The sequence below is a fragment of the Tamandua tetradactyla genome, chromosome 19 (assembly GCF_023851605.1).
Source record: "Tamandua tetradactyla isolate mTamTet1 chromosome 19, mTamTet1.pri, whole genome shotgun sequence".
Classification (NCBI taxonomy): Eukaryota; Metazoa; Chordata; class Mammalia; order Pilosa; family Myrmecophagidae; genus Tamandua; species Tamandua tetradactyla.
In genome coordinates, this window is record NC_135345.1 from 20,560,303 (window position 1) to 20,586,379 (window position 26,077).

General features: G+C 35.1%; 2 protein-coding genes across 6 annotated transcripts in view; one reads left to right on the forward strand and one right to left on the reverse strand.

Annotated features, from left to right (window-relative positions):
- Nucleotides 1-65: 65 nt before the first annotated feature.
- PACRGL (parkin coregulated like) lies at nucleotides 66-23,455 on the forward strand. Of its 3 annotated transcripts, none has more exons than XM_077136502.1 (9): nucleotides 66-238; nucleotides 4,889-4,972; nucleotides 5,094-5,248; nucleotides 10,703-10,770; nucleotides 12,259-12,349; nucleotides 15,011-15,145; nucleotides 15,686-15,793; nucleotides 20,274-20,354; nucleotides 22,705-23,455. In XM_077136502.1, the coding sequence occupies exons 2-9, from the start codon at nucleotides 4,921-4,923 to the stop codon at nucleotides 22,759-22,761; spliced, it is 747 nt and encodes a 248-aa protein (XP_076992617.1). In that variant the 5' UTR covers nucleotides 66-238; nucleotides 4,889-4,920; the 3' UTR covers nucleotides 22,762-23,455. The 3 variants fall into 3 exon arrangements, with proteins under 3 accessions (XP_076992617.1, XP_076992616.1, XP_076992618.1); XM_077136501.1 differs by having other exon boundaries at nucleotides 4,905-4,972; nucleotides 22,705-23,453; XM_077136503.1 differs by lacking the exon at nucleotides 66-238 and adding an exon at nucleotides 1,133-1,253 and having other exon boundaries at nucleotides 4,905-4,972.
- A 714-nt stretch (nucleotides 23,456-24,169) lies between these two features.
- The window catches only part of KCNIP4 (potassium voltage-gated channel interacting protein 4), a 249,969-nt gene continuing 248,061 nt past the window's right edge, over nucleotides 24,170-26,077 (reverse strand). For all 3 annotated transcript variants that reach the window (XM_077136504.1, XM_077136507.1, XM_077136505.1), the window contains exon 8: nucleotides 24,170-25,615. In XM_077136504.1, coding sequence (XP_076992619.1) covers nucleotides 25,568-25,615 — 48 coding nt within the window. In that variant the 3' untranslated portion in view covers nucleotides 24,170-25,567. The remainder of the gene's footprint in view (nucleotides 25,616-26,077) is intronic.

Genomic DNA, 26,077 nt, shown 5'->3' on the forward strand with positions numbered 1-26,077 from the left:
GGGCAACCGTCTTCCGCCCGCTTCTGCAGCTTACCTCCTATTGGCTCAGAAGACGCAGGGCGCGCCTGACGTCACTGTACAGCGCCTCCCGAGCCTTGGGAGCGAGTTGTCCTGATATCTCTTCCTCAGCCCTCCGCGGCCGGTGGTGGGAGCCGCGGCTGTTCACGAAGCAAGTGCCCTCCGAAGGCCCTGCCTAGAGCGGCTGCTTGAGTGCAAATCCTAGCGGGAGATAGACTCGGTAGGAACCGGTCCCCAGAGTCGCGGGCCATGGGGTGGGAACTTGTGGCTCCGCCCGCGCTTTTTTGGGTGCAGCGGTCTTCTGCTCCCGCCTGTTGCTAGGGCCTCTGGACCCGTTGCTAAGGACCGTAGAGGTTCCAGCTCCTTCATTTTCCCGGGATCTGGCTTCCCCTGAGAGTTGCCTTCCCTGACCTTAGCCTTAATTAGAATCGGTCGCCTTTGCCCAGCCATTCCGCTCCCACCCCCCCGCTTCTTTTTCTTTTTTTTTTTTTAATGAATATCTTGCCCTTTCCTCCATTTTCCCCTCTGTTTTAAAGTCCACCCTGGCCCTGAACTTCGCTTAGGTATTTAAGAGTGTGGTTGGAGGACTGGAAAGATGAAAAGCAAAATTTAAGACCCTTAACAGTGGCCCTTTGGATATTCTTTAGGGTAGAAAGGGTTCGCCGTGGGTGGCTATTGGGCTCAGTCGATTTGGAGTTTGAAGGCGCTTTAGCGATGCGGTAAGATCCATTACAGCCCCGGAACTTTCTAAACACCGAGTTAGAGTGGGAAAAAACATAGCCCCTGGCCCTGAGAATTTAGCAAGCACTCCTCACAAAAGTGAAGTGTGGAAGCAAAGTATAAGAAAATGTATAAGGAAAGAAATAGGATATATGAGCTACCTAAAACGATAGAAAACAGGCTTTCCTAGCCTGAACATAGATACCCTCACTCCCTTGTAGATTACAGCAAATACTAGGAGAAAAGTCGAGGTTCCCCAGTGAGGCCCTGCCTTGTTTTGTTTGCTCTCAGTATGTTATGGTATAGTTTAGATTTGCCTTAAGTGGATTTGTGAACTTATGGATTCTAATGTATATTTGGAATCTTTATATTGTTCTGTAATAGAATGAGCATGGAAGTGACCTTGAAATATTTTAGAACCAAGGAAAAGTTACCTCTTTTTAACTCCCTCCCACGCTCCCTTTGTACCACCCTCCATGTGATATCTTTTGGCAAAGTACTCAAAGGAGTTGAGAGTAAGATTAGTTAATGCTTTTCCCCCCTCCAGTCACATCATGTTCAAGTTTATTAATATGCTCCCACATGGAGATTGTTTTTAAAACTGAGCATGCTTTATATGTTCTTAAGGTAGAAGGTGATAATTTAACCATAAAAGAAAAAGTAATTGTTTTGGAAAGAAACTCTAATATAGGATAATTTGAGACTTGATGTGGAATTGTTCACATTGTTATGTGTGTGTATGTTGCTAATGATTATTACATAGGTATGCTATACATAGATGCTTCTTGTGTATTTGAAACTTTGAAGAGCCCAATTTTCTAGCTTATATAGTTCAGATGAAGAGTTTCAATGGATTTTTGAACTCAATCAAAATATTAAGAAATGAGACAGCTTCCCATTAGTACATTTCAGTAACAGCTTTTTGACACAAAGAAAGATAGAAATTGAGCACAGAGTTCCAACAAAAACTTCTGTATAGTTGGTAGATACTGTTGAAAAATGTGCATCATGATTTGGTGACGCAGCTATGCACTTTTTCTGTTTATTGGTAAGCACCTTGGTGATGCATCTTTTTCATCTATGATAGCTATTAACACTTAGGATCAAAAGAAATGGAACTTAAGCTGGGTCTTCAGACTGCTGTATCTCAAGGTGTTTAATCAAAATTTTCAGAAATAAGGTTACATATATAGGCACATTGAACCTAACCATTAGTCGTAATACTAATACTTAAGAACTACTTGTACCATTATAAACACAATGATAGTAATGCTAATGCTCAAATAGTACTTACTTGGTGTCATTCACCACTTTCTGAATGTTTTACCTATATTAACTCACTAGTCTTCCTCACCTTTCTACAGCAGTTACTGTAATTATCCCCAATTAGGAACTTTAAAAAAACAAAACAAATTTCGAGGCTATCATTTCCATGAACTTCTCAAAACCATAGAATAAAATACAGACTCCTTATTCTACTTTACAAGGCCTTATTGTGGTTGGCAAGGCCTACTTTTTACCTCGTTTCCTGCTATGCTTTTCCATACCTGCTGTCCTTTAGCTATTCTAGCCTTCTTTCTGTTCCTTAAAAATACCAAGCCTGCTCTTTTTCAAGGATTGGTTCAAGCCATTCCTTCTCTTTGAGGTCCTCTTCCATTTTGCTGATATGGATAGCTTCCTGGCCTCTCAATCCAAAGGAATCCCTCAGATCTTGGCTCATCACCCAGTTTAATTTCCTGAATGATGCTATAAGCTGATATTTTTCTTTTTTCCTGTAGTTTTCCATTTGTTTATTGTCTGTCTGTGCAGTAGAATATGAACTCCATTAGTGCAGGGACCTTTTCTTGCTCTCTGTTGTATCCCAGCAGATTGAATGATTCCTCATGCAGAGGCTGGGTTCAATAAACACTTGTTGATTGAGCTTTGAAGTGCAGAGTTAGGTCATCATATTTAAAGCCTACCTTAGCTTGTCTTGAATATTACCTAAAAATTTTTGTGAAGCAAGTTATGTGGTCTGTCCTGTAAACACAGACTCAGACACGATAGAAACTTTTAGGAAATGACCACTTTATTACTTACATAGCACGAGGGGTCCACGAGCAGGGAATGAGATCCCATAGTGTTCGTCTCCTGGGGAAGCCAGACTGCTTTGGTCAGGATGAGTGGATGGCAGCTTCATGTAACCCACTTTGAGTAGTGGGGAAGAGACAAGTTTGTTTGGTCAGAAGGGATTATTCATTCATCCTGGGTGGGATGGGGGTTGCTGCCAGAGATTTTCCTGCCCTTATAAGCCTCTGGGGCTGCTTGTTCTCCATTTCTTGGTTGAAGTTCTGGTTAGGGCTTTTCATTAGACCTAACATCTATCCTGGATTGTGGAATAGAAATAGACCGAAACGTTATCGCACAATGAAAGAGGAGGTGGGAGTATGGGGAGGTAAGGCTGGAAGATGGCTGCTGAGTTTATGTCTGTGACCTCCCCAGCAGATTTCAGGAGATGCTAATTGCTGTATTACTAGAAAATGCCTTGGGGAGGTATATGAATTGTGATATCAGGAAATAATTCATCTGTAGATAGTACAATGAGAAAATGAAGTCAGTGTACTGAAATTTAAAAATTGAAATTAATTGAAATAATGATTCTGTGTGTAGAGATAATACTCCATTTAGTTTATTTTTACATGCCACTTTGATCCAGTCAAATGATGCTTGTGATATTATTAGGTTAAATTTTATTAAGCACAGCTTTGCCCTCCTTTTGAAGGTTTTTAATTTTGTCAAGTAAATTAAAATAATCTCATAGGTGAAGTCGTTTAAGAGATTATCAGTGTTTATTCTTAAAAAGAGAAAACCTAAGGGGTTGAGAGTGAATATCCTCAAATATTTACAGAACTACCATTTGAAAATGGAAGAAAACTTTAGCTGTGTTTGTTTAAGGGAATGTCTTGCACTGTAATTGAGGGACAGCCTCATTTAGAATGAGTTTACTAAAGGCATAAAATGGAAAGTTCTCCAAAGGAAGAATGCCGGAGTGTCCTGGAAATGAGGGGTGAGGAGAAGGAAGCAGAGTGCCATGGAAATGATGTCTAGTTAAGAAATAGAGAAGACCAGGAAAGGCTTCATGTAACTTGAGATTGGAGCAAGGCCTAGAAATATCCAGAAGCAGGCAGTTGGGTATATGAGGAAATGGCTGTAGTTAGGGAGACATCCTGGATTACAGTTAAAACTCTGAGATTATTTGGGTAGATTAAGCAGGGAATTGTGTAGGGTATGAAGTAGTGTAGAAAAGGGTGAATTGTGGAAGGGGAATGAGTGAACCAGGGTTCCCTGACTGCTTAGTACTCCCACAAGTTCTGGGTAAGCAACTTATATATCATCTCAGTCAGTCCTCAGTGATAGCCCTGGTAGGCATTTTGTACCACCTCCCTTTGATTGTTCAGGAAATTGAGGCATAGTAAGTAGTAAATCTAAATTTATAAACCTCCTAATTGGTAAAGATGAGATGTCGAATCAGATATAACCAAAAGTTCTTTCTACCATATCACACCACATTGATCACATCTGTAGGGATGAGTGTTGGACGCGAAGGAAAAGGAGACAAGGATGTGATCCTAAATTTTTCAGCTTCTGGGTCCAGAAAGCTGGAGATACCTTCAATTAACAAGGTCTTCATAAATTTAGTGTTATAAGCTCCTTTTTGTTTGTGTTCAGTTTAGTGGGCTTGCTGGATAGGAGAGTGCATTATGTCACTGGAAAAGTAGAACTTGATATGCAGGCATTACTTCAGAGGCAGAGAAGGTGGAAAAGATAGGGCAATACCTATCACCTCTTTCAAAAATCTAGTTTGGGTTTTCTGAATATGGCCAGAGAATTGCAGGTGAATTTCCAGCAGTATATTTTGACAATTTGAGTGGGAAAAGGAAAAAAAAAAAAAAAAAGAGCTTAGGTTTATATCTTATTTTCCCACAGATGACTTTTAATTTGCTGTTACTGATATTATTGAAGTTGATATAATTTCATATTTTCTTAGTATCTTTAGGTATTTTGCTCCATATCATATCTTTCTGTGTCCTTTGCTGTGTTCTACACTGTTCTCTTTTAGTCCTTATATTGATAATTAACTCCCCCAAAATAATTTTTCTTTGAAATCAAGTTTCATTTAACTGCAGGAATAAAAAGGAAGCAATGCAGAAACCTGACTGCCTTGGAGGTGTACAGTTGAGAAACAGAGGAACAGGTACAGAACTTTACTTTTTAAAAGGAGAGGTGAATTTTGCAAATGACACATTCAGTTATACAGATGAATGGTGGAACATTATGACTTTTATCTTTCTCTTGTTGTTTTCTATTTTTTCCAGTTAACTCTGATCAAAAGACATTATTAAGTGCACAAATAAAAAATAGTACTACAGTTCAGCGAAGCAAATCTACATCTTCAACCTCTTCTCCAGAATCTGTAAGAAAGCTTCATCCTCGACCAAGTGATAAACTTAACCCTAAAACCATTAACCCGGTATGTATAAAAATATTCCTAATTTGGTAGATTTTTTTAAAGAAATATTTAGCACTCCCTTGGACGATTCTGAATGCTGTGCTGAGTTTCTTTTCTTTGCTAGTTTTGAATCAGTAATGAAGGAAGGACGATATGGTAATTGTGATGAAGAACAGGGTTGATTGATGTGTATGTTATATGAGAGTGGGTGTAGAGGTGAGAAGGTATAGAGTAGGGATTAACCAGTTCTCGTATATTCTATTCCATTCATGGATGAGCGTTGTAGAGCATAAAACAAATTATGTATCAGTTTTATTCTCTGTGTATCACATTTTATTTCCTGCTACCAGTGAATACATTCATTTGTAATTGCTATGAAATTAATTACATGCTGTCGTAATCATATAAAGATCTCTGCCCATTCCTCTATGATAGGTATATTAGGCCCACCAAAAATCCTAACTGTAGTAATAGTCTCTTTTTGTTCTCTCATCAGTTTAATCAGGTTTGGCGTGAGATTTATGTACATTAAAGTGTATAAATTGTATGTATTATCAGTGAATTAAAAAAGTAAAGACATCTGAGAAACACCACCAGGTAGTTATCTGGACCATGCACAACGTTCCATAGCATAAGGCAATAGTGGTTTCAGCCTTTAAAGAGTATTGTGAGAGTGGCTGAGGCAGCTGACTTTGATGGCAAGTTAAATATGAACAGATACATAAAGGGTACGAGGTAGTATTTGAGGGCAGAAGAAGATTGTCTGACTTTATAACAAGACAAATGAAAAACAGTTTGAACATGTATATGCCTTTGCTTCTTTCTATAATCTAAACCATCTCAAGAAATGGAATACCTGAAGAGTACCCTTATATCTTCTTACTATTGCTGCTTTTTTTCAAATTTAGTAGAAAGTTCATGGTAATATTTGACATTTCTTCCCTTCTTTTAACAAAAACTTGTACGTCAACAACATTTAGTGGTCCTAGCTTTAAAATTTATAGAGATTAAGAAAAATTTTGAATACTTATTTGACCTGACAATAGAGTATTTGAAAAAATTACAAATCCAAGATGAGTCATAGGTGTTTCAAGTCAAGATACTATGCTTTCCTTTATGAAGAAAGTGCATAGGAGAGAAGCATTGCTTAGACTTCTAATGCATTAGTAACATCCACTTTCTCCACAGGTATGTTCACCCTTTGAGAATTCACAGATCTCAAAGGATTATGCACTTTAATGTACATAAATCTCAATGTTTCACTTTAATCAAAAAGTTCCTTTTTTAAAAAAACTGCCAAATAAATGTATAAAATTAAATGTATTGTATGTATTAAATTTAATATCAATGTCTCAGAATTAAAATACAGTCTCTGATGATATTGTTTAATTGAATGGGACAACAAATTTTTTCCTAATAGTTGAATTTTGAAAGACCCAGGAGTAGAGAAAAAAGTTCTGATTCTGTTAAAGATGCAACTATGATCATCTCTATAAAAAATTAGAACGGAAAGGAAAAGAATTCTTTAGATTTTAAATCAAATTTTATCTCCTTGGTGTTTTGGAAATTTAGGGACTATTTATGTGGTTTGCGGAGCCAAAGAGTAAAATCAGTTGCTAAGTAGGTGGTAGAACTTAAAAAGGTGTTCATATCATAGCACTTATTTATCTTAGGTTTTTCTCCCAATACAAATGATACTTTTTTCAAGTTATTTTCTTATCTGGTATGATGATTACTTGAAAACAATTTTTAAATGTATATTTCTTTGTTAACGGGAATTATAACTAGGTCAATGTTAGCGTTAGTTGTTGTAAATTACTGCACAAGTCATTGATTAACCTTTATTTTTTATCTTTTTTTTATTTTTATTTTTATTTTTTTCTATGGGCAGGCACTGGGAATTGAACCTGGGTCTCTGACATAGCAGGCAAGGACTCTACCTGCTGAGCCACTGTTGTCTGCCCATTGATTAACTTCTGTAAATGAATTTTCTATTATAATAACAGTTTTGTTTTAATGAGATTTTGACCCCTAGAGGATAAAGGGCTAATTCTACACTTGTACTCTAAGTATATTTTTAAACTGTTGCATGTGATTTTTTTTAATCTTAACTAATTTATCCATAAAATAGGCTATAAATTTATATTTTGTAGTTTAGACAACTGAGATTTATGTTCAGATACTATGTGATAAAATATTTACATTTTGTGCCTGAGTTCTCCCTAGGTCACTGATCAATTATATTAAAATTCTTCATGCTATGATGGTTAAACTACTATTATTGACCATCTCTTAAAGCATCTTTGAGAGTAGATGTAGAATTAATCTATTTTAATGATAACATTCACAGAACCAGAGGACTGTGAAGTTATATAATCTGAAACATGCAGATTTACATTTGTGAGAATCTGTTCCAATTTCAACTCAACCTCCTCAGCCCAACTTAATTATATTTTATAGATGTTGATACCATTTTGAAGAAATGTTAGGTTCTCTGACCATTCATACCATCCGAATTTGGCTGGAGTTGAGAAAAGTAGGAGGTGTGTTGGTGCTAAAGACATACATACTTTACCTGCATCTAACACCTGTTCTCCATTTAGCCTACATCTTGAAAGGTCACAACTCAAAAGGTTACACTTAAATGATGGATCTTTTCATAAAAGTTGTTAGCTACCTTCAGTCCATTCTGACGCAAGTCAGAGATAAAGGTAAATTTGCAGAGTTTGGTGGTGTGGTAGCAATACTGGGAAGTCCGATGATTCTTCTCATTCATGCTGCTGAATAGGAGGGACACACTTGTTGAATCTGATGTCAGCAGGATGGAAACTGATTAAATATTGACTTTTACTGACTTATGGTCACCCTCTGATGGTGTAAGAAGCTCCAGATTCTGTTGTCCCACAGAATCTTTGAACAACTAACAAAAACTGGCAGAGACTCAAAACTCTTAAAAACAATGAAAGGGTTGTAGTAACTGGACAAGTGTCAAATCAAGACAATGCAATAAAAATGCAGTAATAGAAGCTCCTGGTGCGCTGACAGGCCCATTTCCCATCCACTCTGGAGAACGATGTAGAGCTGGCTTACATTTTCATTGTGGATGCCTGACAATGTGCATTGTAATCCCTATACTCATACTGGGATGCGTGTATATCAGGGTCAGTCTCTTGGGTGACAGCCTGAAGTACAGGATAATTGTCACTGACTTGACCTCCCAGAATTGGACAAAAATGTCAGAAGACTTACAAATACCAAAAAAAAAACCAAAATGGCAGAAGAAAGTAATGCATTATCGATAGTTAACTTTAAATGAGATGGATTGGATTAAACTAGCCAGTTAAATGTCAGCGAGAGAGTGACGAAAGGAATAAAAAAGTATGACACAACTGTATGATGTTTACAAGAGACTCACCTCAAATTCAGTTCATGAGTAGGTGGAAAGTGCTAGAATGGAAAAAATATTCCATGCAAAGAGTAACCAAAAGAGAACTGGGGCTGCTAATCTAATATCAAATAAAATAAAGTGAAAAAAATTGGAGAAGAAGAAAGATACTGTATACTGATAATGGGGTCAATTCAACAAGAAGACATAACATTTATAAGTATGTAGGTGCTTAACAGTCAGTTCAATAGCAGGGCATATATGTACCTAATGGCAGAGCTCCAAATAATACAAAGACTTTATTGAGAGCATGGAAGGGAGAAATAGATATTTTTATATTGTAATAGACTCCAATAAATCATGGTTAGACCATCTAGATAAAAGATAAATGAGGATATAGAATACATAAAAGAATAATCTCTACAATAAATGGTTCTGGGAAACTTGGATAGCTATATGCAAAAGAATGACGGTGAAAAACATATAAAAATTGTCTCAAAATGAATGAAAACCCAAAATAGAAGTACTGTAACTCTTTAGTAAGAATAGGAAAGCATCTTCTGGACCTTGTTCTAGGCAATGGTTTCTTAGGTTTTACCCCAAAAGGAGGAGCAAGAAATAAAAAATAGATAAGTGGAACATCATCAAAATTAGAAACTTTTGTGCCTCGGAGAACTTCATCATGAAAGTAAAAGGATTACCTATGGAATGGAGAAAATATTTGGAACACATATCTGAGAAGGGCTTAATATCCAGAATATATAAAGAAGTCCCACAACCCAATAACGAAAAGACAGATGACTCAAATAAAAAATATTCAGAAGACTTGAATAGACATTTCTCCAAAGAATATATACAGATGGCAGATAAGTAAATGAAAAGATGCTCAACATCATTAGCCATCAGGGAAATGGAATAAAAAAAAACTAAAATATGTTGCCATTTCACTGGAATAGCTACTATTAAAAAAACAGAAAAACAAAATAACAAGTGTTGGAGAAGATGCGGAGAAATAGGAGCACGTGTAACACTGTCAGTGGGAATATAAAATGGTGCAGTTCAGAGGAAAAGTTTGGCAGTTCCTCAGAAAGCTGCTTACAGAATTACCATATGACCAGTAATCCCAGTTTTAGGTATATACCCTAAAGAATTGAAAGTAGGGACTGGGCCAGATATTTGTACACAGATGTTCATGGAGGTAGTATTTATAATTGTCAAAAGAGGGGAGCAACCCGTCGTTGACAGATTAGTGGATAAAGAAATGTATATACATTCAGTGGCATATTATTCAGCTGTAGAAGGAATGAAGTTTGATGTGCATGCTACAAAGGACATCATGTTGAGTGAAATGATCCAGATATCAGAGGACCAATATATAATTCACTTATATAAATGATTCGAATATGCAATTCATAGAGTCAGAAGCTAGAATACAAGTTGTCATGGGTTGGAATGTGGGTGAGGAATAGGAACTTAATGCTTAAGTAGCACAGTTTCTATTATGTGTAATAGAGAACTTTGGTAATGGATGGTGGTGGTGGTAGCACAACACTGAATGTAATTAAAACCACTAATGTATATTCTAATGTGGTTAAAAGGGGAAATTTTAATTGTATATTCTAATGTGGTTAAAAGGGGAAATTTTAAGTTGGATGTATATTAACAGAAAAAAATAGTATATAACCCAGTGAACCTAATGTAAATGATGGATTTGTATATTCTAATTGTATATTCTAATGTGGTTAAAAGGGGAAATTTTAAGTTGGATGTATATTAACAGAAAAAAATAGGAGTATATAACCCAGTGAACCTAATGTAAATGATGGATTTGTAATTAATATAATCATTATAATAATATTGGTTCATTGATTTTAACAATGGTACCACTCTAATGCAGTGTTAACAATAGGAAAAACTGTGTGGAAGGGAGTTATGGGAATGCTGTACTTTTCTGAATGATTTTTCTGTAAAAGACAACTTCCAATAAAAAAAAATGTGAATGGCTTATAAAGAGTGAAGCAAAATGATTATACAATAGGAAATGTAGGTGATAGTAATATTTATTTCATTTTTATAATTTTTTGTTTCAGTTTGGTGAACAGCCACGGGCCCCTTCTGCTTTTGCAGCTATTTACTCTAAAGGAGGTATTCCTTGCAGGTAAAATCAGTGCAAGTTATAACTTACATTTAACTAAAAATAATTGAGTAAAACCAGTACACTATTCAGTTTAAATATGGTAAGAGTTTTATTTACTAATTAGATTGACATAAAAGTGAATTATCACACTTTGACTTGGGTTCGTATAGATTTCTAGATACTGGCAAAGAAAACCATTTTAATTCTAAAATATAATTACTGATAGATATAAAGTAAACTAGAAAATAATTTAAGAAATTGAATGAACTGGTTTCTAAAATAACCAATTTAAGCCATCGTAGACTTAGGCAAATTGCAAATTTTTAATCCTGTTTTGTTTGTAAAACTGAAATTTAGCAATGTAATGGAATTGTTTATTTCTCTTTATGAGCTGTTCTTTCTTCCTTTGGCTATAATTCTTGCCCTCTTTCTGGACAATGATCAGAAATATTATATAAAGTTTATTTCTTCAAAATATATTCACTGTTAGCCTGTCTTAGATGATAGAAAATTTCATTTTCATTTTCATTCTGCCAAAGAATAATCACACTATTCATATAAAATTGAAGAAGTATAGCATTTATTGGCATTTTCAGATTTGGAAAATTAAATGAAAAATAATCCTTAAAAAACTTTCTTCTTTAATTGATATTTAGATTCTGAGAGGAAGCCATATTTTAGGATCCCCCTACCCTCCCCAGCAACTCATTTTTGCTAAAAAAAAAAAAAAAAAAAAGAGAGAGAAACACAAATACTGAGGCCTTCAGCAATTACGTAACACTAAGAAGTCAGGAAGTTGAGATTATTATAAAGGGGTACAAGAAAAGGTTTGTGAGTGGTGAATAAGACCACTGCTATGTTTGTGGTGATGGTTTCATAGGTGTACTTGCATTTCAGATTTGTACATTTAAGTGTAAACCAGTATTGGCATTTTAAAAACAACAAAAAAGCAGGAGCAGCAGAGATACTCGTTCAGTGGCTGTAGGTACTCAATGGACCATTTCACCTCCCTGGCCTAAGTTTTCTTTTCTTTACCAAGGATAAACCTTCCCTGGCTTTCAGATCATTAATGTTAGAGTTAAATGAGATTTATCTGAAAAACACTGTTCTCTATAAAAACGGATTGGTTCAGATTGTTATATTTTGCTTGTTTGCAGCTTTCGACTTTTGTAGGTTCCCTATTTTGTTATAATTTTGACTGAAGGATTTCAAGTGTAATTTTTGCATTAAGAAATGCTTGAGTACCAAATGTGTAGACTTAACAAATGTAAGGTTGTTGGGTTTGTTGCTGAACAACATTGCTGAAAAAGTAGAATTTTTAAGAATTATAAATATTGTATTTTTATGATGTCCTTATAATACCTTTATAAGTATAGTCATGGTATTCCTATATGCTAGAAGATAATTATAATATGGTTCTATTCTATAAAGAGATGGGTATGCTATATAATCACTTTTTAATACACATTTATATTTTCCTTGGTACATTCATTGACTTTTATATTTTAGATTGGTGCATGGTTCAGTAAAACACAGATTACAGTGGGAATGCCCTCCTGAAAATCTTCCCTTTGATCCTCTTCTTATTACTTTAGCTGAGGTAAATATTCCCTGATTTTTTGTGAAAAGAAAAAAACATTTCAAAATGATTTTAAATTTTATTTTGTAACTCTTCAGCAACTCTCATTCTATACTTTTGAAAATATAAACCTTATAGTAGGTGTTAAAATGTCATAGTCCTCTTTCGTCTAAGCTGGGAACTAGTTGTGATTAGAATATGTGAATTAGAAATGAGCAATCAGCTTTATAAACAGAAAATGAGTCCACACAGAGATTTATAGTTAAGTGAATAAAATCATCGCTCTCAATTCCAAAAGATTAAAAAAAAGCTGAATTTGGAATCATAATAAAGAGGAAGATTATTTGAACCATTCAAGCCAAAAAAACATCAGTGTTTAATCAGTTAATTCACATGAGATGAAGGTGAGTGTTTGGTTTCCTTATATACGACCAGTTGTGTTTAACATGCTGTATTTTTTAGGAAATTAATATTACTGAAATTTTTTTTAGCGAATTCTCTAAGCACTTTGCTTTACTCGCTAATTTTAAGGAGCATGTCATGGAGGTGATTTTTTAAAAAAATTCTGATGGTTTCTTTTATATGATTTAGCATTGGTTGTGTCAAGAGAAAAGTTGGTGGACTGTCCACCTCAAGTGAATCAGTGATATTTTCTACTAATTTTATTCTTAAAAGTAGAATCAGAAATTGAGCAATGAATTAATCAACTATTGTAGCTTCTGTTGTTGTGACGAGGTCATTAAATTATTAAAGCCTTGAAAACTAAATAGGCAGTATCATGTTATATAGTACTAATTGATCTACATAAAAACATAATTGAAGATGTAAGGATTTATTTGTTTTTTCTTTATTTAAAGAGACACTAACCTTTCCTATGAAACAAGTGAGAAGGGCAGAATGGACCAGAATAGACAAAAAGTATAATTTTGCTTATTATTAAGTCTAGGTTCTTGATTATAATGAAGCATCAAAATTTCTAGTTCTTTGTTATTTTCCAGGTGTCTTTAATCTCTTATTTTAACATATCAGTACTTTGTCAAACACTGCAGAATTGTTTTGAAGTTTTTGCTTTTATTAATTTATAGCTCTGCTTGTGTAATTAATTTGATATTTTAGGCAATGTATTTGTAGGTAGCCTGTTTTGAAATTCAGTTCTGATTAAATCCTTTAAAGCTTGGTATGAGAGATAAAGAATTTAGTGGTATTCTATATTAAACTTTATACCTTTTATATATGACAGAAAATTGGTTTTTAGATCAATAAAAACTGTAGTGATGCCTTTGAAAACGTACTTCAGCTAATCATGGGGTGAGAGGAGTGCTTTAATTTTGGGGGTCCTTAAAGGGACTCAAGGTTTAGAACACATAAAAGTCAGGCCTTTACTATCTGTTGTCCAACACTAAAGCTTTTATTTCTGTGTTGGGTAGAATTTTAACCTTCCCTTCTACTCATTTAATAATGGGGACATTATGACAGAAGAATACTATTGAAATCCACTTCACCTCTTGATCTCTGATTCCTCATTTCTAAAATGAAGAGGTTAGGGGTTCTTCTAAGACTATAGGACCTGAATTATAATGGTACCAGTGAGCTTGGCAACATAGTTTTCAATAGTACAGTAGTATTTAGAAAAGGAAGAAGATTTTTTGGCCAGAAGGATAAATTGGTTGAAAGTATTTCTAGGCATTACTTTTTAGCAGTTATAGCTTAATAACTTCATAAATAATAATTAGTCAAACTGAGAAAATATTGCTTTTTTTTAAAAATCTTTTCTCTTATATTGACTCACAGAGATTGGTTAAATCATGAATGAGTACTACCTAATTGTTCCTAATGTATTTAGGTGAAGGGTCTAGTGACAAATGATCTATACAAATTTTTTTCACATTTTTATTTCACATTCCAATGTTAAATTGACATTTAAAATCTTATTACACTTTTTGCACATAGTAAAAGATTTGCCTTCCTTGTATCTTAATATGTTTAAATATAAAGGAAATATACAACTGGAAATGTTAGAAATATAGCTAAATTAATTATGTAGGGTTTCTGGTTAAAAATTTTAAAATAGAGCAAAATAACCTGGTAAACAAAATCTTTTAGAAACTCAGTAAACAAGTTATAAAATCACTTTAAAAGTAAGAAGTCCAGGGTGGACCATGGTGGCTCAGCAAGCAGAGTTCTTGCCCGCCATGCCAGAGACTGGGTTTCATTCCTGGTACCTGCCCATGCCAAAAAAAAAAAAAAAAAGAGGTCCAATATTTATGCATTTGTAAAGTATTGGGTATAAACATATATTCTAGACTAAGTTGCTGTGCTTTCACATAGTGATTAGGAGTATACATAAAGTAGGTTTTTAGTATCCCAGTGCATTTTTTCTTTTTCTTTCTATTTGCCTTTCCTTTCTCTCACTTTTTCCTTTCTTCTTTATTATGTTCCTTCCTTATTTTTCCTTGTTTTCTTTCCTTTCCTTTTCCCTTTTCTTGTTTTTTCTTTTCCCTTCCTTTCCTTCTATGGTTTGAGATTCTTCCTGTCTTATATATGTCCTTTGTTCTACAATTTCTCTGTGATTTAAATTGTAATTACTGAAGTTATAGATCAGTATAGTAAAAATTCACTGTTTTTTGCATGTTTATTGACATCATAAAATGAGTAGTAAATCATACTTCTTGTCTTTGGCAGGGTCTGAGAGAGACTAAGCATCCGTACACCTTTGTGTCAAAGGAGGGTTTTCGAGAGTTACTTTTGGTCAAAGGTGCTCCTGAAAAAGCTGTGCCTTTGCTTCCTAGGCTGATCCCTGTGCTGAAGGCAGCTCTGGTATGTCTGTTATTCCTTTGTACTTTCTATTTCAAAAACACATGATAGAAGGAAAAGAAAAGTAAGATTCATTTAGAACATTTTGTTTTTTTTTCTTCCAAAATTTTATGCCAATTAGTCCTTAACATTTTAATGTATGTGGTACCAGTAGAATTAGGCCAGTGTAATTCAAGGCCAGATGATTACATATTTGAAGACTCCTTAAGATGATATACTAAAAATAAAAGGGGACATTTTGAGTTATTAGTAACAGTAATGAATTTCAAATTTGTCTTTCTCTATACCGATGGTATATTTTAGTTAATGCTTTAGTTACTGTCCAGCTGATAAAATTTGTTTCTTGCTTCCAGATGTCTTGCATTGAGAATTATTTTTTAAATTCTGGACTTGGTTGATTATATCCTAATTTTAAATGTTTAATCTTATTTTTTCTTCACCTGTTTGCCCTTTCTCCTAATCTATCCTTCCTGTCTTTTTCTTCTCTGCTTCCCTTTCTGTCTCCTTATCCTCCAACCCTCAACCAATCAACCATCCTCACAGGTGCATTCAGATGATGAAGTGTTTGAAAGAGGATTGAATGCTCTGGTACAGTTAAGTGTCATTGTTGGTCCTTCTCTAAATGATCATCTGAAACATCTGCTTACAAGCGTAAGTACTGGAAAGATTTGGAGTGGTTGTGTATATTTATCCTGCACTTTCCATGTCTCTTGATCTAATAACTTCAAGTTAATTATTAAAGTAATTGAAAACCTTAAAATCTCTCATCATCCTAACCAAAAAAATAGCAATCAGACATGGTAGTTCAGAAAACGTTTTATTAATGTTCAGTATTCTCTCTTTTTTTAGTGGAAAGCACCTACATGAGCAGCACTGAAAGCTGTGATAAAAAGCAATAAGAAGTTGAATTAACAAGTTAATAAGTGGAATAATGGCATTATGCCTGTGGTAATTAGCTATGAATTATAAGGAGTTCTTACATACTCTTTGTATAATTGTATACTGCCAAAGCCATGTTTTAATCTTTTTTCTTTTTGTTTTTCTTTGTAAGTTTTAAAACAAGGCTGTAAGCTTTCACGATAAGAGTTTTTTCTGCTATGTGTAGTATAATCCATATCACAGACATACACTGGGCAACTGCAGTTTAGGAGGTCCCCAAGACCGCACTCGGGTTCAGTGATTTTCTAGAAGGACTTACAAAACTTAGAAAAGCTACTATGTTCATATTCATGATTATGGGTTATACAAGAAAAATATATATTAAAATTAGCAAAGGGAAGAGGCCTAGGGCAAAGTCCAGGAGAGACTAGGCACAAGCTTCCAGTTGTCTTTTCCCAGTGGAATTGCTCAGACCACCCTTACTTCTCCCAGCAAGGATATCTGGGAACATCTATGCAGTATTGCCAACCCGGAAGCTCACCTGAGCCTTGGTGTCTAGATCATGTGACATAACTCAATTGTCTTCACAACTGACCTTAGTCTCCAGCCCCTCCAGAGATCATGTTGATCCGGTGGCCCAAAGCCTCTACCATAAATCCCATTGTTAGCACAGACTGTCTGAGGTGGCCCAGTGTTCCTGGAAAACAGAGATTCTTTTATCAGGCCTGGGACATTCCAGGGGCTTAAAGGTTCCTTCCCTGGCTCCAGGAGCAAAGGCCCAGATTTTGTTTGGGCAAAGTTAATCCTTTACCTGCACACACTGACTAAAAGAAAAGAACATTTTTGACTGGGAATACTCACAGCTAGGGTTTCCCTGCTCACATTCTTCTGTAGTTCAGAGCTGAGATGAGTATTTTTAGATCTACTGTTTTTTCTCCTTGGTCCCTCCTATCTGAGATCTTAGAATTGTATTTTTAATTTCTCCACAGAGGATCTGATACACCCCAGGAACCATGTGGTTAAGCCTGTAGAAAGTGGGGATGTTGGTGACTCTATCAGGATGGCCATACTTCGGTTAGGAATGGTGGTGAGAGATGGAATCCCATGAAAGTGCAGGTGGGGAGAAAACAGACTGAGATAGGCTAGAACCTTGACATGTGGGAAGTCTTTAGACAGCAGCAGGGGAATTCTGGCAGATACCTGCTTGTCATTTTCAGGTCAGAGGTATCGCTGACTGATTACAGACTTGCTCTTCTGTTTTAGATTTTCTTGGGAATTCATCTCTTACAGCTCATATGCTGAAGAAATTGCACACTAATATGTAAAATGACTCATTTTAGATTTATTTAATCATTCAAACGTTCAACAATTTAATGAATCTGTTGCAGTCTGCACCCCTTTTTTGTGCCAGGTATTTGCTAAGCACTGAGAATATAATGCTGAGCAAAAACAGATGGTCTCACCCCTCATTTTTATTTTCTGAGGAAAAAATAAGTAGTAAGTACATTTGCTAAGAGTATTGGGATGGAGTGTAGGGGAAGTGATATATAGAGAAAGGGAATCATACTGGATCCTATTTCAAACTCAAACAGGTACTGGAAGTTTGTTTCTTAATCCTGCCAACCATGGTAGAATGAAAAAGAGTTTAACAGCCAAACTATATGGCTTTGCTTCGTTTATTTATTTATTTGTTTGTTTATTTATTTATTTTTACCTGTATTAATGAGTGATTTAATCTTTTGGTTACCTGCACCCTCCCCAGAGCTCTGCTTTTCCTGAGACAAGGATGAGCTAAAAGAGTCTGTAATTTTCCTGAGTGTCAAAACTTTGGGAAGACCTAGGTTCCACACTGGCCCTGGTTCCTAGCAATACATAGAGGAGAGAGCATGGAGAATGGCGTTTGAGAGTTAGTTAGTTCATGGTCTGTTAGCCACTACTCATCAAGGAGAGTTAAGTGTCCCTGAGGAGCCCATTGAGGAGCCCCAGCACTCCCTCTCACTTCCCTTAACCCCACCTATAACAGCCAGAAAAGCTGTTTTCATCTGTTTTTATAGACTTCTCTATTCAATGTTTATTTAAAGAAAGGTTCCACTTCTAGAAAAAGAATTCAAAACCAGATACTGAGCCTGTTTATAACTCTTTTTCTTCCTATACAAAATAGATTCTCTAGGGAGACAGACCCAACAGGAGATAACTGTCAGTATTATCAGATTTTTATAAAAATTTTCTCACATGATTGTGGGGATGCATAAGTCCAGACTCCATAGGATAAACTACAAGCTGAGAACTCCAATGAATTTTCGATGAATTCCCCAGGAGAAGCTAGCTGGCTGAAGTAGAGATGGAAATTCTCTCTTCTGACTGCTGGAATCATCAGTTTTCCTTTTAAAGTCTTATTGGATGAGTCTTCTCTCATTGTTGAAGGCAGTCTTCTCAGTTGTTTGGAGATATAATCAGACATAGATGCAGCATCTTACTGATGATTTAAGTCTGGGAAGTGACCTTGTGGTAACAGTTGGGCAAGTGCTTGCTTAGCCAGAAAGCTGTATACCATCACATGGCCAACTTGTCACATAAACCTAACCATCACACTGAGCTTTAACAATGGGACTGGCCACTGATCGTAGTGCAATGATCCTCAAATTTCAATGAGAATAAAATCACCTGGTATCTTGCTAATAATGCAGAATCTGGGCCTCTGCTCTGAGACAAGCTAAGTAACAGGTTGGACCTGAGAATTTGTGGACTGTTTTACCAGGTACCTGAGGTAATTCTGATGCTGGTCATCTATGGCCTTTCTATAAACCCCTGCTCAGGTTAACACCCTCTGAGGAGAGAAAACCTAAGGACTGTGAGAGAGAGTTTCTTGTCCTTCCCTGGGGCATTGATAGGCACTGTTTGTCTCCTTCAGAGTTGCTTTTGCATTTTTCATCTTTCTGGGAGTCAGAATCTTCCATGGCTTGGCTGAAAGGACCTGCTACTTAATGCCCAGTGGTGGGCATTACTTCCAGACCTGGGAAGAGGAAAGAAGAGGACGGACCAGAAAACAACTTTACATGACAGCTCCCAAAGTATTTAATAGATAACTGATCTTGCCAGGGTTTCAGTTGTATTCCCAGAAAGGCAAACCATGAAAAAGTAACAGAGGTTGTGCTTGATTACGTGAATTGCGCTATTTTCATCTTTGCTCCTCTGATTTCTTTCTTCACCCACGTGGTGCTTCTTCCCTTTTCAATCAAGGTTCCACCTTTACCACTGAGGCCTGTTCAGGACATACCTTAGGATAGATGGTCTGTGTTTTCTAATGATCTCGGCCTTTCACTGTTAACTAAATTATTCATGTAAATTCTCTGTTCTTTGTTTCCCTTCCTTTTTTTTTTTTTTTTATAGGGAAATACGTTTTAGAGTTTTAGCTTTCTAACATAGTCTTCCAGTGTTCTTGCAAATTACGAAATGGAAAAATATGCTGTTTCATAGAAAATTTATTCCAGATGCATTACTATAGCAGATTTCTTGGGATTGGCCTTATTTGAAATAATGTAAATTATTATTGTTTTTTTTTTTTAAACTGTTCTATTTAAAAATTTCCAATATTTACAAACACTACTCCTACCAAGCAACAATTCCCTCTTCCCCTGTACTTCTATCCCCTGGTAACCTCTAATCTACTTTTTGCCGCTATGAATGAATTTGCTATTTCTATATATAAGTGAAATTATAAGTATTTGTACTTATATGCCTTACTTATTTCACTTAGCATTTTGTTTTCAAGGTTCATCCATGCTGCAGCATGCCTCAGAACTTCATTCCTTCTTATGACCAAATAATACTTCATTGTATGGCTGTGCCACATTTTGTCATTTATCCAAGTTTATGGACCCTTGGGTTGTTTCCACTTTATTGATGTGTCAGTAGTGCTGCTGTGAACCTTGGTGTATAAGTGTCTGTTTGAATCCCTGTTTTTAACTTCTTTGGCATATACCTAGGAGTGAAAATGCTGGGTCTGTGGTAATTCTGTATTTAATTTTTTTTTTAAGCAAAAACCTTAGTATTTGCTGTATGTTAAATTTAATTGGATATTTCCTAAAAGAAGCCTTGAAATCTAAAATTAAGTGGTGTCCATATATAGTACTCAGTGGGCATTATTTCTAGTTAGCCTAAGTGTTAGTGAAGTTTTACTTATATTTGTGGAGGATAGTGTTGCTTTCTCAAAAAATTTCAGTTTTCTTCCCAATCTTACTTTTTAAAAAAGCTTTCCAAGAGACTAATGGACAAGAAATTCAAAGAGCCAATCACCAGTGCATTACAAAAGCTAGAGCAGCATGGTGGAGGTGTAAGTAGAACTTTCTTCCTTAAGTCATTAAATTTTAAAAAAATTTTAGTTGTTTTACAAAATTGACTATAGAATATATTTAATGTGTCTCAATATGTCTATGAGTAACCTTGTGAAATTGTTACTATTATTTTCATTTTTAAGTTCAGAGAATTTATAACTTATCTGGGTTGTATATAGTTTTTAATCACTGAGATTCAGACCCAGGTTGTATAAATACAAGTCCTGTACCCTTTTCTATGCTTACTGTAAGGCACCGCATGTGGTGTTCCTTGACATTATTTTTTTTCTTTTCAAATATTTTGGATATTTTTGTTTTGACCCTTGGAAAGTTCAGAAAGCAAGAGGATTAAATTAACTCACTGAAGAAAGAGTCCCTTTTTTATCTTTCGTTAGAATCTACCCACAACCAAAAATTGAAATAACAGTTCCAGATGACTTAGCTACTATGTCTGTAAATGTGCATACACATACAGAGACCCATAAGAGTAGTTCAATTGATTATTCTAACTTTTCAAGGTGGAAAAATGTGGGAGATTGCAATACTGTCTCTGTGGTATCAAATAATTAGATTAATTACATTTTCATCTTTTGAAAGAGGTGTTTGCATAATCTAATCTTATAAAATCGATCCATAAAGCAATAAAGATTACTTTAAAGAGGAGTTAATAAGATCTTGATGATAAAATTACATGTGTCATTATCTTAACATTGTCCAACTTGGTTGCCTTCTAGGTACTTTCTAAAGGAATTAATTATAATAAAATTTGTGAGCTCATAAAAAGTTTGAAAAGGCAGACTTTGTAGTTTAAGCTTTACCTAAATTGCCTAATTTGACCAATTTCAGTGACTTTTTAAGTTGATTATGTTCTTTTCATAATGTATGCCTAGAAGAAAGTATATGAAGAGGAGGAAGTATGTCCCTAAGATTACTAGATAATGAATTTCTTTGTTGTGTGTATGTCCTTAGGCAGAGGATTAGCACATCTTTTTGATGAGATGTGCAAAACCATCCCCTATTCCAGTCCAGTGTTCCTTCTCAGCAGAAGGAAAATTCTTCTTGCTTACAAGCATATATGCCATCCTGAAAATTTTAATGCCAAATGAATTTCTCCTTTCCTTCCTCTGTGAAATGCAAGTAAGCAGATGCTAAATAATGATGGCACAGCTTTTTAATCTGAAACTCTCCTTTGTTGGTTTTCACATATCCTGTGGACTGGTATGGGGAATGGGCAAGTGGAAAGAGGACAGGCCCAGCCTGTTAGATTTCAGGATGGGGATGTGTAGGTGGTTTGCTTCTAAATAAACTTTAGAAACAGCAGATTGATTTGGATGGGAACTTAGGGTCTAGTTGATCAATCCAGTGTCCCAGAGGTAGCAAGCAAGCAACTTTTTTATTTCCAATCTCATTAGTTTTGAATTGTGCTAAAACAAAAATTTTAAATATTGTGTAGTTGCAATAGCTATTAAATACTCTTTGTTTTCTAAGGGCTTTTTCTCTACTTTTCCTTCCTTCTTATGTCTTACATAATATTTTAGCAATTAATGTAATTGCAATAGAAAATTGCAATTATGTATTAAAGACTTCCCCTTGTGTTTAAAGTTAATCCTTTCTTATCATTTCCAAGAATTTAAAAGCTTATGTATCTTTCTTTTTCCTAAATATGAGAGAGGAGACTTTAAAAAAGATTCTTCTTAGTATTGCAGTTTCACACTTCTTAGGGCTTGGAATATATCACAGTGATGCAAATACTCAGTTTCTGGGGAAACAAAAATATCACTTAAACAGAAAAGCACAGTGTCATCATCTTATAACTAATCATTTTTCTCCTTGCTCTTCTGCTTGTTGTCCTTTAAAATTGAAATCAAGTGATCCTTAGGCTAATTTTTCTTTTTAAGTGCTTTTGTCTTGGGAAAGACACACAATCTTTATTGTGTACTTGAAATTTTATTATGTGCCAGGTACTCTACTGAGTACTTTATTAAACTCCTTTAGTCTTTACTACATACCTCTGAAGTAGGTTTTGTTGTTATCCCCCTTTAAAGAACAAGAAACAGAAGCATAGTTAAGAAATTAGCTTCAAGTTTGACAGTGAGGTGAATGGTAGAAGTTTGTCTGGCTCCTACTTCTTTAATTAGATCCTTTAAAAAACACTAATAAGCAACCTATATGTTATTAAAAGCAAATTCTGTTTCTCTTTCCAGCATTCTGCGTTTGTGTGTGCGTATATATTTTTAGTTCGGAACATTTTTTATGCTGGGACCCTTTTTAGGCTTGCTTCTGTAAAGGTAATACCTATTAGGGGAATGCCTCATGATCCTAATGATGCCAAATGATTTCTATCCACAGGGAAGCCTCATCATTATCAAATCTAAAATTCCAACATACTGTTCCATCTGCTGTTGAAGAAGGGACTCAACAAAACCCATTGAACGACATGGTGATGAGTATTAAATACAGACTGCAGGCACCCATGGAACTCTTGTGGATTACACGAGTTTGTGCATTTTTAATTCACAGACACCATTCATTATTGACTAGGTTAAATGACTTTACACAATCCCACTGAATCATAGAAAAAGTTATTCATAAATAAGAAAGAACAGTTTATGATGGAACACTATTAAAGAAGTTCTAAAATAGTGCATTTTTTTTCATTATTTTTGTGGTTTGTGTGACGAACCATTATTGGGTTTACATCATCAGATGCATTTGTGTTTATTTTCCAGTGTCTTATTTATAACCTGCATTTTTCAATCAATTTGCAGCTGCATGTTTATTTTTATAGATATTTGCCATTATTTCTTTGGTTTTATATTTATCAAGGCTGTGGAAATTTGAAATGGTATAGAAACATTTGTGAATTCACTTTTAATTATTTGTAAATATGTATGTATAGAATGCTTGGAACAAGTTTATTTCTAGATTATTACAGTTTAAGAAGCATTTTTGTAAATGTGTAAATTCTCTTCAAGTATGTTGTTTAATATAATTCATTAAAATTACCTAAATTTTGTGTTAATTGTATCTAAGTAAATGTTATTTTTGTATTTCATAGCCTGAAAATACTGACACACATGTGAAGATACTCAGAAATTAAAATCTTTAAATCCTTGTATACATTCAGTGATTGTTTTCTTGTTTATGTTTAGCCAATTAGTTGATTTTTTATTTTAAAAAAAGCCTCCATAATACAATTTATAATCACAGTTTTTAGAGTTTTGATGTTGTAGAAGCTGACTCTGGATTACTTCATCAAGAGAAGTAGAGGAATAGAAATAGAAAATGAGAATAAGACCTTCTGTCTGCTGGACAAGAGGAGAGTCTGGTAGCGACCTGCATAAGCCACACCAGTTCCAAAGTGGGCCAATACTTTTGAAGGGCTGGAAATGAGGGACCCCTTTTTTAATCTAGCAACAGCAGTATCACATTCCAGAAGCACTGGAGAACACTCTTTCTGTGCTTCATCCCTTGAACACCTCTAGTAACCACTCTCATAGCTGTAATTTGGAAGAATACAAATAAATTCTGAAGAGCGACAGTTGCTTGTCCTCAGCAGTTTTGCCCTTCCTGCTCCTTCTGCCTGCGATTTTTCCTCCGTTCTCTACCCTTTGTCACACCCTCAGTCTCATTAAGAGCTGCCTGCTCACTGGCCTTGCCTTTATTTTGTTTCATTGCACTTAGCAACAACCAAAGATGTTCTAAGATCTAGAAAATGCCATAAGAAAAAAGTATTACTCTTAATCTTGAAATTGTAAATTTGTTAGAATAAAGACCTATAACATACAGTACAGTTATAAACATTTTACTTGCTTTTATTTTTTCCTTTTTTAAATACAAAATGTGCACATTGAGTTTACATAAACACGTGATGGCAAATTTCAGTGTACATGTATTGTACTACTCTTAATTTCTACACTGGTGATGGCAGGGCAGCTTTCAACATCCTATCTCTACACCAGAATAGATATCTGATTTATTGTTGCAAAGACAATTGCAAATTTCCTCTTACTGTAGCCTCTTGGTCTTTACAATATTTCTGCAAAACAGGGAAGATGTGTGTATCTTCAATATTGTAGCAACTTTGCAGTATTAAGATCATTAAAAATAATCTGAATTGTTGGAGCTTTATGATGAGCTAAATCATAATGCAATCCAGATGAGTTCAGCAGTTCTATTCATTTTCTACTAAATCTTGGTATTGTAGTTCTCAGTATAATAGAATGGAATCACTGCTGCTTTCAAAGTGAATTCTGCTTCATGTTTGTTCTTAGTAGGCTTTGGGTAGTCAAGATTTCTTTGTTTTTCAGTGACTTGTAATATAGATATATGCCATGAGAAAGTTGGGGGAAAGGTAAGGAGTAGGCCTTTAATGCTATGAAAGAACTCTTGTTATTAAACTTTCCTATGTATTGGAGGACAGACAACCTGACCCTTTGAATATGCCTGTAAATACTGTTGTTTCATTTCACCTGTTCTTGGACTTCTCCCTAATAACACAGTAGCAAATAGTCAATCAGTAAGATTGAACACATCCAAAATTATATGTATTATGTAGGCCTTGGCTGTAATATATATTAGGAAAAGTTAGGAGATGCTTATTAAATAAGCTTTGTTAGATATATGCTGACATCTGGTGTTAACTAATTTGTTTGATGTTATGAAAAAATGCCAGCTAAATTAGCATCTATAACAGAAGGTGGCAAATCCGTAGAAACCAGGGCTGTTTTTTTTTAAATTGAAGTAATCTTGTTTTGTTTACTCAAATAAATGGTTTACAGCATACAAATATGAACATTAATTTCTGGAGATGAAATGCAGATGCCAATATTTTAGAAAACCATTTAGAATCTGGGGCTGAATTCATACAAATGAGTAGCAAAAAAAGCAGGCATTTTACAATCACCTTGCTATGTGAAAGCCTCAATTCCATAGCTAAAGAATCGATAGAACTATATGCCAGGTTCTATTTTTGAATATTCACAGGGCATGAAATGACTTTTAGAATATCCCATGAACTCAGTGGCATTTTGAAAAGGATGCAAATTTATAACTGGAAAACTCAACTCTTGGGGATTGCTTTATATTAAAACAAAGCTTGTTTGCATAATATGCCTCAGTGTAAAGCTGAGCAATCTATGCTAAAAGTGGTAGCTCCAACTTTAAGTGTGATAGAATAGTTTTTATTCAATTGAGGATTTTTTTTGACAAGTTAAATCACATTTTCAAAAAGCTGCATGGAGCGCATTATGTTTTCATCCTGTAAAGGAAAAACAGAGGGATTAAATTCAGCATATTTGTGAAAAGTACACTATTTTACCCTTAAATACTGCCTCCCCACCCCCCAACCTTGTATGCTACATGCCCAAGTACACAGTGTTTGCAAATGTAAATACCATTCTACCCATTTTCCACATAGATAACTTCAGGGAGCCTGTCTTAGGTTTTGTTGATTCTACCAGCTTTAAGCGTTTTATTTAAATTTGTTACTTGGTGATAATAAAGAATATTTCTCAAATCATTGCCAGAATGGAAACCAGAGAGGTGCAGGATTTGTTGGGAAAAACCATTACCTAGTGCCTGTTCAGTTTGGCATATTCCTAGAAACAATGTAAGGGAACCAACTTTGGGCATTATAGGGGCACTTGATGATTTGTGATTGGCCCCTAGTGAATTATTTATACTAGTGGTCAATTGTAGCCAAACTAATAGTGGCTTCCAC

Excerpts from the sequence above, each read along its gene's own strand:
- PACRGL (XM_077136502.1), top strand. The coding sequence starts at position 4,921 with ATGCAGAAACCTGACTGCCTTGGAGGTGTACAGTTGAGAAACAGAGGA. Across the intron at positions 5,249-10,702 it reads ACCCTAAAACCATTAACCCG|TTTGGTGAACAGCCACGGGC; the intron begins GTATGTATAAAA and ends TTTTTGTTTCAG. Across the intron at positions 20,355-22,704 it reads TAGAGCAGCATGGTGGAGGT|GGAAGCCTCATCATTATCAA; the intron begins GTAAGTAGAACT and ends TTCTATCCACAG.